Genomic DNA, 14,884 nt, shown 5'->3' with positions numbered 1-14,884 from the left:
ATAGGATGCCTGCCTCCCGAACCCAGACTAGGAGCTGGTGCCACAGAAGAGGAGCTTGAAGCTGAATAATCTGGCTCCCATTGGACTTTTGGAGACTCTAGGAAACACCAGTAACCCCTGTATCACCCTGGAACTAAAGCCTGACTTTGGGGGCTTTGTAGAGGAGAATCATTTAAAATGATGATTTCATTATTATATTCTTTGTGCCAAGTGTGATATTCATCTACAGGGCCATCTACTTGTTCATGCCAGAACATAATGCTGTTCTATTCAGGGTACATTAATAGAAAACCAGCCTTTAGAAAACATTGGTGGGCGTGCCTACTGATCCAGGTTGTACAATTTGTATTATGGATGCAAGAGTTTAAAAGCTTATCAGCTTACTCTTTTATGGCGCGTTTCCACTGCAGCGGGTAGCCCCGTTTAAGCGTCCTTAACCGTCCTCAAGCGGCCAGGCCGGTTTTTGGTGGCGTTTCCATATAGCCTAGTACCGGCCAGCGGGTACTTTTTCCCTCTTTTTCCGGCCTCATAAAATCGTGGTTCCCTCAGACCAGGGCCAGGGCTGAACTAGTGACGTCAACACTCTCGACTGCTGATTGGTCAGAGAGAATCGTCACAAGATCGCGCGCGAGTTCATCCCTAGCGTCGCATATATATCTAGAAGCAAGCTTGCAGCATTTTTATACACAGCATTTTGTAAACGGATGAGCTACAAAAATGGCTACGTCTAATAAGAAAAGCACACCGTGGTCGACCGAGGAGGTGACGACGTTCCTACATCTCATTGGGGATGATCAAATCCAGCGGGAGCTCGACGGAACAACGAGAAATGGGAACAAAAACAAAGCCGATCGCCCCGCCTACACTGCGTTGCTACCCCAGGTCCTAAACTGTAATGGAAATGCGCCACGGCCTGGGCCGGCCAGCGAGGCAGCCCGAGGCCAGAGCGAGGACGGACGCTTAAACGGGGCTACCCCGCTGCAGTGGAAACGCGCCATTAGACTCTGCAGTTGTTTTTTTAACACCAGAGTGCAACAATACAAATGTATTTAAGAAGACAATTCAGACAGACAAGTAAAAGACCTAAGCAAAACACTGAAATGAAACAGTGTAAATCCTGCTATCCTATAGAAGTCTGTTTGGCTCGTATATAAGTTATATTACTTTTCTTTATTAGTGCTCATTGCTCAGTTATTCCTCTCAGAGAGTGGCCCCACACATTCTGCTTGTTTGTTGGGACAGAAAAGAGAGGGGGGAGGGATGAGGATGAAAAGGTGAACTGGGCAAGAGGGGAGGAAGTGTGACATCGATTGCAGCATTGGCCACCTTCCGTGTCCAAATACTTCCACAACTGATCCCCAAGGCCAGTGCTCAATACTGGCAGGGTGTGTGTGTGTGTGTGTGTGTGTGTGTGTGTGTGTGTGTGTGTGTGTGTGTGTGTGTGTGTGTGTGTGTGTGTGTGAGAGAGATTACTTGTTGATGTTAATATGCATGTGTGTGAGTGAGAGCGGGAAACAAAGAGGGCAGGATTATGGGCCTGGCATCCATCGCAACATGCTCCAGACTCTGAGCTAACCCACTCTTTCTCTCTCAGTCCATCCTCCTCTCCACTCCAAGCTTCCTCTTTATCCATCATTCCTCTTTTTCTATCAACCAACCAGCTCTCTTTGTGTCTCATACATGAATGATGTTCTTTTCTTCTTATCCTTCATTCATCTGCCTGGAAATTCATTTCTGTTTTTCAGTCAGCTGTTAGTGACTGGGGTGTTAACCTAGGCCTAGGGGACCAACCAGGGGGTCATTTCCAAGTGTCCTATATTCTAAAGCATGTCAGATTTTAGTGACCAATATGAGTCTATCCCATTTATGATATATTGGACTTGGTTTGTAATTTGGTAAGTCCAGTGTGCTCCTGCTACAATAAATGAGAACAAATAACAAACAGTTTTTACATTCTCAGTGAAATGGCTATCCCTAGGCCTTAAGTCTTCTGAAGCCATCAGAGGTTAAAAAAAATTATATTTTCTTTCAATCTGCTCTGATTGGTCAACTGGCCGGCTCCGCTTTGATTGGTCAACCTCTTACAGATACACGCTTCTTAGCCTATCACGGTCTATTTAGTCTAAACCGGGTAACAGGGGCGCTGTGCTATCTTACATTCAGCTTGTAAAATATATATGAAAATCGTGTCAAATAGACCGTCAGACGGCGTATACAGCTTCGTATACGTCCGCGGCGCCATCTTGTATACGGGCGCCATGTTCTTGAAAGAATTGATATATAGAGTTTTAAAACTGGCACACAATATTGTGAGTGACCTGAGGCACCCTCTTGCCTCTTACTTTGAATTGTTGCCATCCGGGCGGAGATATCGTGCCCCTTATTTAAAAAAGAACAGATCTAGGCTGTCTTTCGTCCCACAAGCCATCAAACTCCTGAACAAATGATGGCTAGGACGCACTGTTTACCCAGCTGGTCTGGCCCTGTCCCCCCTATTTCGCAAATGAGGGCCTATAGGCCCCTTGTCATGTCTGCCGATATCTGGTTTTCTTATGTCTGTTTGTTTTTATCTGTGTCTATGTTGTTGTCAGTGATGTATTGTCTTAACTTTTTGAAATGCCTCTGTGATGTGCTGCAACCCATTTTCCCCTTGGGGACTAATAAACGAATACTATACTATATCTTATATACAAGATCAGCGCCCTCATACTTTGTTTTTCTAGAAAAGCCCCTGACGTACAATGTGTTGGAAGGCTAGCAAATAGAAGCTCGACTGTTACATAGTGATGTCATTAGGTTACGGAAGTAAGAAAAGGAGTCCAATGGATGCGTTTCAGGCAGGGGGGTGGGATGTGTTCGAGAGAAACTATCTCTGGAGGGAACACAGGGATTTTAGCCTCTGTAGAACATTTACATGCACAACAATCTATACAACACACTAGAGGAGAGGGAGACAATAAAGCTAGAGCTGTGGATATTTGTGTGTGGGGGCATTTATAGGCCAGTATTTCTAACTTCCCCACAAAGAGCACATCTAGCTAGTCATGCCATCACCGTTCCAGAAATGAGTAGTTTGAGATGAAAGTATCAGCAGGAGTTAGAACTTTCCTGATCTATTTTTAAAATGAATGTGGATGGCCTCCCCCTCACTGCATCCTGCTGACGCTAAAATCCCTCTCCAAGAATGATTTCTATTGTGTGTCTTTGTGGTCTCGAAAAAAAGGATAGTACAAATAATGGTATTGGCAAACACTTTCAGACAGTAGTAGGCATACTCAATAAAGTGTTGGAAGCAGTTGCATGGCGTGAGAAAGAAGCCTGCTACACACTGGGCCAATTGTCTGTTTGGATAAAACAGTTGCTGTAGTTTTCTAATAATACTTGTGTGTGTCTCTGAGTGTACTCTGAGTGTGTGTATGCACGTCTTTGCACAATATGAAATGTCCTCTGGCAACATGAATTCACTGTGCAGTATGTCTGCGGATTGATTCTGACATACAACAGAAGGACTTAAACTAAAATCCTAGTTTCTGTCCTCCTCCCTCCCTCCCCCTTTAGTTTGGACCCTTGGTGCGTGCGGGGAGGTAGGGCTGTGTAAGGTCACAGCTCCCTCTGTTACAGCATCCATCCCTCCAGAGACCATCTGCCTGACACTCAGCTCCCAGTCTACATAAAGTGGTGAGTAAAAGAACACATGGAAATCTCAAACACTTGTATTAACCACAAATCTTATTTCAGGCTTCTAAACAAAAAAACATTTCGAAAAACGTTGACTGTGAGATGAGGGAAACCTTGCCAACTCATTTCCAGGTTTTAGAAATCAAAATAAGAAAGAGGTTTATGGCAAGTAGGTTTACACATATGAGGAATTTCCCTTGGTGTATATGGTGCATGCATAAACACAGTTAAAGAAAATCTATTGTAAGATAAACAGCCAAAAACTATTATAAAAAAACGATTTAAAAAACAAATAGATATACCCAAAAACGACATACCGTATACTATGACAAATCATGTGCAGTACTGTTATGAAAAGTGGGAAGCTGTGCCGATATTAAGAGAAGTAGCATGTGTTCAAATGTGTAAAAATATTCGGAGGGTTGTGCAGAACTGGCAATGCTTGAATCAAATAAATAAGAGCAAGATATTGTGTACAGAGTGTGCATTAATGTACACTATTACAACTCATTCTTGTTCCACTCTATTGCTCTTTCACAATGATGGATACAGCAGTGTTTCAGGTCTGTCGGCACTTAGTTAGGGTTAGGGTTACAATGGCAGGATTGGTCTCGCACATCTGTCACTATACATATTCTGGATGAGCCAAGCAGCCTAATGGTCTCTAAGAGCAGTGATGATTTACTGCTGCTTTGAGTGTATAACTGGTGTGTGTGTGTGTGTGTTTCGCCTTGCTGGAGTAAAGAAGACATTTACAGGACACTGTGACCCCGACCAGGCATTTCCACCAATCACTGCACACTGCAGCAGATTACAGCAAACCAGCAAACTGAGAAAACTAAGACTGGGGGGGGTGTGTGTGTGTGTGTGTGTGTGTGTGTGTGAGTGTGTGAGAGGGTTTGAAGGTGAGAGAAGATAGAAATTAATAGACAGTGACAGAAACAGAAAGGAGGGGAAGTGGTGATAAGAGCGGACACAAGGACAGAGAGAAAATCGTATTCTGACCTTTAGAATAGTTGCATGTGAATTGTGTTTATAGAAAGTGGCCTTACACTTGCCACTTTATGTTGAGAGAGAATTATAAAAGTCACGTGAGAAAATGTCTTCCCCTTCTCATTTCTTATTCACATTGTATTGTTCACATGCAGAATGTTGTTTTTCTAAGTCACTATTTAGCCGCTCATTGACTACTGGCTGAGATGTTGTTTTCAACCATCACACAGCTAGGATTACCAACAGTCAAGTAACAAGAAGAGTAGGTTTGTCACACTTTTAGCAGGAGATTAGGAGGTATACAAAAAACCAAAGCCGATAGCAAAAACTGGAAGAGACGAAAACACAAGGGAACCAGGCAAGGTAACAAAAGTAGAAAACAAAAGAAGGAGGATGGCAACACGAGGAATCAGCCAGCGATGAATACAAACAGATATACACACAGAATAAAGGCAAGTCTACACACAGGAATAATCACAGTGACAAGACACAGGTGAAGAAGCTAGGTAAACACATAAGGGCAGCAGGGTGATTACAAAACAGGTGGAAAAATCAGGGTGGGGCTGACGATCACAACAGGCGGGAAACCAGACATGACACAGGGGGAGAAAACCTTTCAAAATAAAAAAGGAAACTGAAGACATGATAGCAGGGATTGGCTAGACTTCCTAGCAGGGACTTCCAAAATATTGAATTTGTTTTCTGCTTGTAAGGAATCTATCGGAGAGCCTACGTTCAGGTGACTCATCAAGTGACCAACCTGAGATCTTACCTGTCTGTTTCCTCTCTGTTGCCCTGTTTGTCAGAGAGCTCCTGGTCGAGGGAGGAGGAGGTGCTTCCCTCTCGGCTGACCCCGCTGTTTCGTCCCGGGCTGTTTTCAGCCGACGCTCTGCCTCCTCCTCCTCCTCCTCCTCCTCCTCCTCCTCCTCCTCCTCCTCCTCCTCCTCCTCCTCCTCCTCCTCCTCCTCCTCCTCCTCCTCCTCCTTCTCCTCCTCCTCCTCCTCCGCTGGTGGGGCGGGGGATGGAGGCATCTGTGTGCTGCTTCAGAGTTTGCAGCTTGGCCAGGGGGATGATGTCGCAGCTTTGGGGCCGGTGCCACACTGTGCGCTGGGTGGAGGCGTTGTAGTAGTAGAAGCGCGAGGTGTTGGGATCAAACAGCTCCCACCACTGGTTGTCCCCGGTCCGCTTGATGCACACGCCCGGCGGAGGGTCCCACACACACTCGCCCGTCAGTAGGTTGGCGTACATGCGCTCCCGCGTGCGCGGCTCGATGATTTCCACCCACTCCAACCTGCAGGAGATCAGAATGAGATTTTTAGCAAATTGACTGTGAAATAAACTGTGACCTCTGACTAGTGGAGGTCTACATCTTACGGCTGAAACCAATTAACTGCAAACAAGTGTAAATACCTCAAAGAGAAGCAGGAGCACATTTGATTGACACTTCAGGAGCCACATGCCTTATTTAGAGCTAGACAGGAACTAACTAATTGGAAAAAGCCCTCAGAGACTGCTGACGCAGTATGTCTGCACCAGCCTCTAGTGACAGCCATTACAGAACGACCACAGGCAGGTTTTCAAACGTTGCCATCGATCAAAAAGCTATAATAAGATTAGGCAACAATGTAATTAAGGCAGAGCCTCTGTAAGTACCATAATGAGATGTTCCTTTGATTCCACTATGTTATGTATAGGGGGACTCATGATAAGCTCTTCTTTACCATATGCATAGACAAGCAGCTGCATGTACTGTAAGCCACTTGCACTTAGAACTCAGCAGCACTTGTTTGGAGTCCAATCAGAGAGTGCATTTTATTATTTGGAGCCAAATTGCATGCCAATCAGCACCAGTGCTCATAGAAATCCCACTCTCTTTTTTTCAGAAAATGCTCATAGTTTTTGACATTATTTAAATTGAAGGAACATAATGATGTGACAATAAACATGTTTTCTGTCAACCATGGTCGGATTGTGGATGAGCCGACGTGTTATGTGTATTCTGAAGGAAACAAAAGGGTTCACTTGTTGGACAGTCAACAGGGCCACGACAGAGGGGCCGGGGTTAAAAGGGCCCTCCGACCTTGAGATAATCTGCTGAATCAGACCATTTTGTTATGTGCACAGCCGGCAACGGACTGCCTGGTTATAGTAACAATGTGAAGGACATTTCCAGAACAGAAATGATGACCATTCACTTTTTCATGCCACAGTTCTCTTTAGACAGTAGCTGATAATGTTCTAATGATGTCAAATATGAATTGCATGCTGACTGTTGTGTGACAACGTGCACTGTTTTGTGCATGCAAACATTTCAATTGTTTAGCGATGCATACTTTTATTTCCGGGAAAGACACGGACATGTTTGACCTTCACTTGTTTTCAGCCCAGTATTTGATTTCAATAATTGTACAACAGAGCGACAGAACAAACATGTTATGTTCAGAAAGATGGCCCCCACACATCTGACATTAAACCTTTGATATCTTGAATGGAAATGAAAGTGCAGCAGGTCTGTAATAGGCTGCATTACATGAATGCAAATGGCTTACACAGAGAAACCACATACAGCAGTATGAATAATAAAATAAAGGCCCACTCACGGAGCCCTGCACATAGCAGTCTGCTCTTGCATATGCCTGCATTCACACACACATTCTCTCGTGTGTCGTTACTGCAGCTTCTTGTTTTCCAGGAAGTGGTAGGGAGGATTTCATATGACTCACACACACCCACATAACCAACACAATATGGACACATCCATGGACCAATATACACACTCACTCAAGCTTGATAAGAGGTCAATCAATACGAATTTGCAGGAGAGGAGAGGATGATGAAGCAACTTAAGAGGAGGTGCTTCTGACAAACCAGGCACCTTCTTTGGCAGCCCAGCAGGTTGTTTTTATTTTTTTAAAGGAATGTATCCCGCTAACAAATTGCATTTTGTTTTGTTAAACTTCCTTTTTTAGCATGCAGCTTCAAGGTTGGAAGAGATAACACAAATAATCTATAAAAGTAATTTATGTTTGACTCGATGCCACACACAGCGTCCTGCCCGAGCCAGAAATCACTATACCACAGGTTAGGAATCAGCCTATTCATATTCACTCCTGTTGGTTTGATAACAACGACAGTTACCAGCTGATATAAGAAATGACTGAGTGTTTGAAATATTTATTCATCTGTATACTGTTTCTATGAGCCAACTTTGATGTCTTGAGTAGGAACCAATGGGCTTGGTGCTGAGAGCTACAGGAAGTCACAGAGTTTTGGTCTTTTATTTGATTTAAAATATGAAAACATAACGCCATTTTAAGATGTCAGACACATATATCACAAGGAAGAAAAATGTGAATGAGGTAATGTCTTCAAGATGCTTTTGTTTATTTTTAAGACCTGAGTGCATTTTCCTGGCAGACATTTTAAAATAAATGCACTTTTTAAACTGTTAGCCTTCAATGATACGTTGGCAATGTTGTTTGAAATAAAATACATATTGATGTTTACTTTGCTGGATTACTGATTTGTTCAAAAGGGTATCTTCATCATTCTAGTATTAAGGTGAGAAAACTGTATTTATACAGACCTGGAAAAAGGTTGGGAGACCTACAGTTAAATGATCTTAATATTTTCAGTCAGTCGGCATTGAATTCTACTCCCCAACTCTCCCAGTCTATTTAATAATGGCCAAACGGGTACAAATGTTTGCTGCTATATTTATTTAGGCCAAGAATAGGCGGACTCTCCAAGGTTTCTGGTTCTCTTTGACATGACGCATTTATTTTCGTAAGTACAGTTTCGAGAGAAACCCGTACAAGTTAAATGAACCTATCTGCGTACTGCAGGTTAACCCATTCTAGCGCCTGTTGAGTAGCTCTGCAGAGAAGCCGGCTTCTTGGAGATCCACTGGCAACAAAGTGACTTCCAGCTGCTGTGGCTGAAGGGCTTCTGAATGTGATGATCCACTCAGACCTGAGCGGTACTGATAGCAGAGCTTAACATCCTCCCCTCTTCCTTTGAATGAGGGGGAGGGCCCCGTGCTGACAGCTGAGGGACAACACAGAGGTCAACCCTGCCAACAAAACATTTCCAATACTTCAATATGTACCTGATTATTCATTACAGTGGATTTGGTTTCACCTGGACACAAACAGAGGTCTATAGAGTGGTTAAATGAGGCTTATCACTTAATCCTGGGTAGGCTGACCCAGGAGTAACCATCACAAGGGCTCCCTCGACAAAATATCAATTAGATTATTCCATTGGATTTCAGAATATTGTGGAAAATAAGATCTGTGGCAAACATACATTGTGATACCTGCATGTTTTGTTCAGCAGGATAATCTCATATTATCACCACTTATATATTTTTTGAAGCTTAAATGCAATGTCCAGAAGCTGACTTTAGGCTTTAAACATGACGGCCGCATGGCTACGTGTCACCACCGCTAAGCTAAAGGCAGACTTGAGTTGGCCGTGATGATGTTAGCAGTCTCATTTTGTCACCCCAAGACACAAAGAAGCTTTGGGACACCCACAACAAAGCTTATTTCCAGCATCCAACAATTCAAAGAGGGAACAAGAAGTGGAAAAATAATAAGTCTTATTATAAGACCACGCTGTTACAAGCACTTTGTTTTTCTGTTCCGAGTAACTGGGAGGTTAAGAAGCGACTTTACACTGGCCCCTGATCTCAGCTACTAATTTGGTGACTATAATGTTGTTATCATTTATAGAAATAATGGTGAAAACTACAAAAGTAAACCCCAATTAGTAAAAAATAATTAATCTAAATGCCTGGGTCTGAAATTGATATTCGTTTTTTTGGCGGTAACCTTGTGATTCCATACGTTTCCATCACCCTATAGATCTCTGCAGTGTGAATCATCTCTGCTCTTTAAGCTGCAGAGCCTTGTTGAGCCCTGGGCCAGTCACTATTATTGCTAGTATGTGTGCTAGTGTGTGAGAGAGAAAGACGAGAGAAAGAAATGCTACATCAGCTGTCACAGTGAATACTTGTCAAATGGAGCAGAACAGGCCAGTTAAATAGAGAGATCCAGGGCGGAGATAGCAGGATTAATTGGCCATAATTGGTTGATGTGTTGGTGTTCCAAATGACCCAGTTTAGCTGCTGAGCCTCATCCCTGAGACAGCGATGTGAGCATACACTCTGAAGGCTACTAATGGGGACTGCAAACGTTACAAAAGCGCTTTGCGAACACTACATGTTAAGGGGCCCCAAAGCAGGGCATTTAAAACCATACCTTTGTATGGATTAGCCTGCTGTTAACTGTTTGTTGCTGAATGTTTTTTTAAGAAACTAGAATCCTGCTATTCTGCTAGCTTAATGCTTGATCACATTTATTCAACCTTCACAAAGTCACACTAAGAAACAAAGCTATGTTTAACACTACCAAAACAAGCACTAAAAACTCTTACTAAAACGACTTTAAATAAGAATAAAGTCGTAGTTTAACCATTACATGTATTTGCTTGTGAAAAGTCAATTCGAAGTTTGATATCACTCTGATTTACTGCGACAAAACGCACCAACAAGCAAAAAGGCTTAACAAACCCCAGGTCATGTATCATTGTTCTAATCGCAAACTTACTTTGTATGCATCCTTCTTTAATTGTTGCACAGATGCTGGTTCCTACAGTGAGAACAAAACTGGGTAAAACAGCTTTTAAATATGCTGCCCCCACAGCTTGGAACAATGTACAGAAGGAGATGAAACTCTCAGATGTAATCACTATGGGGGAGTTCAGGTCCATCTTAAAGGACAGAACACGACACCATTGGTAGATGTGAGTGCTCGTATATCCTAAAATCGTTTTAAATGTTGCCAGTTTTGAATGATTTGTAATAGTTTGTTTTACTTGGCATATTGACTGGCTAATGTGCCATTTTATTTGTGTTTTACAGCTGTATTTGTCTGCCTGTCATGTCTGTGTTGTATCTGTTGTAACTTCGTACATGCTGCCCCTCTTGGCCAGGTCGCTCTTGGAGAAGAGATTTTAATCTCAATGAGTCTTTTACCTGGTTAAATAAAGGATATATATATATATATAAAGTACAAAGGGTACTCCGAGTATTTAGCTTGCTCTTGCGGACCACCAAATACTAACAACCCAGCTTCCTTGTTTCTTTGCACCTCTCCTCCCAGCCTTAAACTGTGCTCACTGTGCAGGGCAAAATCCAGTAGTTGAAAAATGGGCTGGTTATAGCTCTGCCAAAAACACGCTGCCTATTAAAGTCTCTTTCATTGGTCATCTGTTTTTCAACACAATCAAACCTCTTTAAAATATAAATGTTTACAGGTTGATGATAATATCAGAGGGTATAGTACAGAGCATGCATACTTCCAATCCGCTTGGCTCAAAATTAATGGCGAGAGAAAATAATTTGGGATTTGGCATTTAGTACCTTTCCCAAATTTAAGAACCACATTTTTTAAACAAGAGCTACACAAGAGTGTGATCTGGGTATTACATGAACCTAACCTATACGTTGATTTGCGTTGATGTGTCTTTCCCACTGGAAGTCAATTGAAGTCACATGAGTCATGACTGACACGGAAGTTGTAGTACCCCGTTTCACCACTACGAAAATGTACTTCCTCCACTTCCTTGGGGCCTGCTTTGCTCACATCTACCGTCAATTAAACGATGCACTGACGCTTTGAAAGAAAGGGCTAATAACAGCTTAACCCCTATGACTCGAATTCAGCTAAAAAGTCTAGGGCTGTTATAGGAAGTCAGCTTGATCCACAGAGAGCTTCCCAGGGCAGCCACTGGAGAGAGACGCTTCAAAACCAAATCTGGAATACTTGTTCTTAATCCACTGAAGGAATCACTCCGCACTATAGGTTAATCATGCAGTGCATTCCAGGTTAATTAAGAGTAAATCGTATTAATTCAGTTATACCCAAGTGTTTTCCAGTTATATTTACATTTATTCAATAAAACTGTACTCAGCTTGTACTTAAACGTACAAGATGGCTCCTCTACCCTCCTCTTAAAAAGGTCAGTTAGCAACAGTGTTGCTGGGAAACTATTGAGCAGTCTGACAACACATTCATAACGTATGAATGGGATGAGGGTCTGGGACAAGGTCAGAAGAGGATTAAAGGAGGTGGGAATACAGAGGTACAAGAAAAGGTGGGTAGTCTACTATTCAATACATAGTCTGAAGTATCAAAACAAACTCACATTTTAAATCATTACACTGTTTGACGTGAATTAATTTATTTATTTTCCAAAGGTCTTTTGGGGCGAGTAGACTGATTTAGTTTTTTACATCTGTGATAATGATTGTGATAATACTACATGGTACAAGTGTTTGCCCACTGTTTTAAAGTCAACAATGCAACCAATTGAACATTTGCTCAAAGATTAAAGGTCTACCCTTTGAGAAACTTTACTAAAAATCATCCTCAGCATAATAATATACTGAGGCTTGCCAACATTATCTCTAACCCCAACCATTTCCTGATCAGCAAATATGATTTGTTCCATCAAATTCGAGATACAGGGTCCCACAATTGAATACAATTAGACTGAAAACTCTTTGCAGCAGTCAATTCTAAAATGAAATGAAGTCAATCCCAGGTCTAATGTACTTTAGAGCAGTGGTTCCCAACCTGGGGGGCGCCAAAGATCGCGGGGGGGTGCCAGGCCTCAAATGATTTGAGGCCAAATATCATATTTAGACTTCTTTTTTTTTTTACATATAATTGTAACGCAATACATGATTGTCACTAAAAGCCTTGTCTCTACATTACAATAAAATATAAAAAATAATTGATTAATTAATTTTAATACAAATTCAAGTTAGTAGCTATTATAGGCATAAAAAGACAGAAATGTATAATTCTTTCTTTAATAGAAATGTTTCTTGTTTTCTGGATAAGCGCATTTTTAAAACAGTCATTGTCCATGCCGGTTTCAGTTGGATTATTTGTCACAGTTGCTCCGATCAGATCGGTCTCCTCCATTTTGTAGATTATTTACGACTTTTGAATCCACATAAATACATCGGCAAAATCCGGCTTACTTTGAGCATGTGTTTTAAACAGTTTAATCCCTTTGTGAATTGTTCCCACTTCCGCGCCTCTCTTCATACAGCGGGAATCCAAATGAATTAATCCTGAGTCCAATAACCATCAAAGTCACTCCAATAGTGCTCCTTAATTACGCTTTCATCCTCCTTTAACAAAATACTTCACATTCATCCAGTTTGTGACAGTAGTTGTAGCATTTTTGAGACTTTTAAACTTTAATTACCGCTGTTGCCCCCCCCCCCCCCCCCCAGGAGTCATTTGGGAAATTTGGGCTCTTGGGAAAAAAGGTTGGGAACCCCTGCTTTAGAGGGTATTGAACATATTGTCCTCAATGATTGTAATGTTATGTTAAATATGTTTCCTTGAATTTGAATGATGGATTATGAATTTTTGTCTTCTACAGTATATGTCCGTGTTGATGTAGCAAATGGAGCTGCTGTGATGCAAGAAAAAATTCCGACTTGATCTGACAAATTGCATAGTTTTGTATTATTGTATATCATATCATATGATACTTAACCTTGTCAATGAAACACTCTCCCTACAGAGTTTCAAAGCCTTATACAGCAGATACAAGTAAATAAATATCCTCCTCCTTCTAGGCAAGCGTTAAATGTGACACATGGGCAGGAAGTACACATTTATTATTGATGGAGACTGGCCACCAAACAAAAAAAAATAAAAACACAGTAACTCTTTTTAAAAAATTGTGAAATATGTAGACATTTTTACCAGGATTGTGGAACTGGTTCATTTTGCTATGACAATATGTCTGCTGTAATAAAAGGTCCGTTAATTCTATAAAAATGTATATTTGAATTGAATCCAACAACAGCAATATGCACCTTCAGTAGAGCTGTAGGAGCAGGAGAAAGACCAACTAAAGTGAATTAAGAAACACATCCATTCCTCACACACTTTTAATTAAAGAGTGAGAGAGAGAGAGAGAGAGAGAGAGAGAGAGAGAGAGAGAGAGAGAGAGAAAAAGAGCGCTTCCGCTAATTTCTCCCGTGTTATTGTCCAAAGTTAATGTAAACTTGAATAATGTACTTTATTAGAATGTAATAATTATGTTGGTTGTTGTTTGTGGAAGCTCCAGTGAGTGAGCCCCATTAACTGAGTTTAAACATCACTTTAAATGGAAGCTCCCCATAGGCCACTCGATCGGATCGGCGATCGGTCCCAAAATTGGCGATCGGAGCATCCCTAGTTTTAATCTGCTCTTTGCTCCTGCTCCATCACTTCATGCCACCATCATCACAGCAAGAGGTTAGCGCCCCCCCCCCACCCATATTCAGGATATGAATTAATTTAGCATGATACACAAGCTGTTGATGAATGATTAAATCTGTAGTGCGCACACACACACACACACACACACACACACACACACACACACACACACACACACACACACACACACACACACACACACACACACACACACACACACACACACACACACACACACACACACACACACACACACACACACACACACACACACACACACACACACACACACACACACACACACACACACACACACACACCACACACACACACCAGTGTGCAGTCTACCTTTCTGCAGAAAACATGATCATAACCATGCTTCTAATAAAACATAAATAACAGTGCAGCTGTTCTTATCGAATCAACCCCTCCCAACTTTAGTTTTATGAGTCAGGAAAGAATGCATAAGAAAGGTGGTGGAGTTGCTATTCTGTTCAATGATTCCCTTCAATGCAGGAAGACATCTTATGGGAACTTTGCTTCTTTTGAATATGTGGCCCTTCAGCTGAAATGCTCCTCTCGAGCTCTGTTCCTAAATATCTATAGACCACCCAAATACTGTGCAAGCTTTTTTTGATGACTTTACTGAACTGCTGTCTATAGTGTGTATTGACTTTGACCGTCTAGTCATTGTTGGTGATTTTAACATCCATGTTGACAACCCCCAGGACAGAGGGGCTAAAGAACTGTTTTGTGTTCTTGATAACTATGGACTGACTCAGCATGTGACGGAGCCCACGCACAATAAGGGGCACACTCTGGACTTAATTATCTCAAAGGGTCTGAATATCTCTAAGGTTGTGGTGACTGATGTTGCACTCTCTGACCATTCCTGTGTTTTCTTTGAGAGCTCTATT

At 41.9% G+C, this 14,884-nt stretch overlaps 1 protein-coding gene across 1 annotated transcript in view; it reads right to left on the bottom strand.

Moving 5' to 3' along the window:
• Positions 1 to 14,884, bottom strand: part of arhgap39 (Rho GTPase activating protein 39) — a 134,016-nt gene that overhangs the window by 20,851 nt on the left and 98,281 nt on the right. Inside the window, exons 2-3 of the mRNA XM_034237509.1 lie at positions 5,679 to 5,962; positions 5,444 to 5,585 (exon numbers count right to left, since the gene is read on the bottom strand). Of these exons, the coding sequence (XP_034093400.1) occupies positions 5,444 to 5,585; positions 5,679 to 5,962 (426 nt within the window). The remainder of the gene's footprint in view (positions 1 to 5,443; positions 5,586 to 5,678; positions 5,963 to 14,884) is intronic.

This window comes from Gymnodraco acuticeps, unplaced genomic scaffold (genome assembly GCF_902827175.1).
Source record: "Gymnodraco acuticeps unplaced genomic scaffold, fGymAcu1.1, whole genome shotgun sequence".
Taxonomy (NCBI): domain Eukaryota; kingdom Metazoa; phylum Chordata; class Actinopteri; order Perciformes; family Bathydraconidae; genus Gymnodraco; species Gymnodraco acuticeps.
The sequence above is the reverse complement of the archived record's forward strand: the minus strand, read 5'-3'. Positions and strand labels throughout refer to the sequence as shown.